This window comes from Penaeus monodon, chromosome 32, assembly GCF_015228065.2.
Source record: "Penaeus monodon isolate SGIC_2016 chromosome 32, NSTDA_Pmon_1, whole genome shotgun sequence".
In the NCBI taxonomy this organism is placed as follows: Eukaryota; Metazoa; Arthropoda; class Malacostraca; order Decapoda; family Penaeidae; genus Penaeus; species Penaeus monodon.
Genome location: NC_051417.1, coordinates 18,625,719 through 18,626,060, shown reverse-complemented (window position 1 = coordinate 18,626,060; position 342 = coordinate 18,625,719). Strand labels below are relative to the sequence as shown.

Sequence of the window (342 nt, the reverse complement as noted above, 5' to 3'; positions counted from 1 at the left end):
ATGTAGCATATATAAGGGAACCGCCACACATTCCACCCCGTGCCGCCTCACCTCCTCCGTTCATGTAGCATATATAAGGGAACCGCCACACATTCCCGAGGCCGATGGTAAGCCCGATGACCGACAGGATGTAGTCCCACTTGCTGCTCCAGTTGTCCCTGAGTGAGTCCTCCTGGCTACTACTCCTGCTGGCGGCGTCCTCGGCTCCGTCGGGACTCGGGGAGGCGTCCAGCCACGCTTTGCCCTCCACCGCCATCTTGTCCTCGGGGGGGCGCTCCATCTGGGGGAAAGGGAGGGGGGAGGGGGGTTAGGTAGCTGGATATGTTTTTGTTTGTGTGTGTG

At 59.9% G+C, this 342-nt stretch overlaps 1 protein-coding gene across 2 annotated transcripts in view; it reads right to left on the bottom strand.

The window, feature by feature from the left end:
* LOC119593709 (sodium- and chloride-dependent glycine transporter 2-like) overlaps positions 1–342 on the bottom strand; it is a 32,059-nt gene that overhangs the window by 24,601 nt on the left and 7,116 nt on the right. For both annotated transcript variants that reach the window (XM_037942678.1, XM_037942679.1), the window contains exon 2: positions 52–280. In XM_037942678.1, coding sequence (XP_037798606.1) covers positions 52–280 — 229 coding nt within the window. The remainder of the gene's footprint in view (positions 1–51; positions 281–342) is intronic.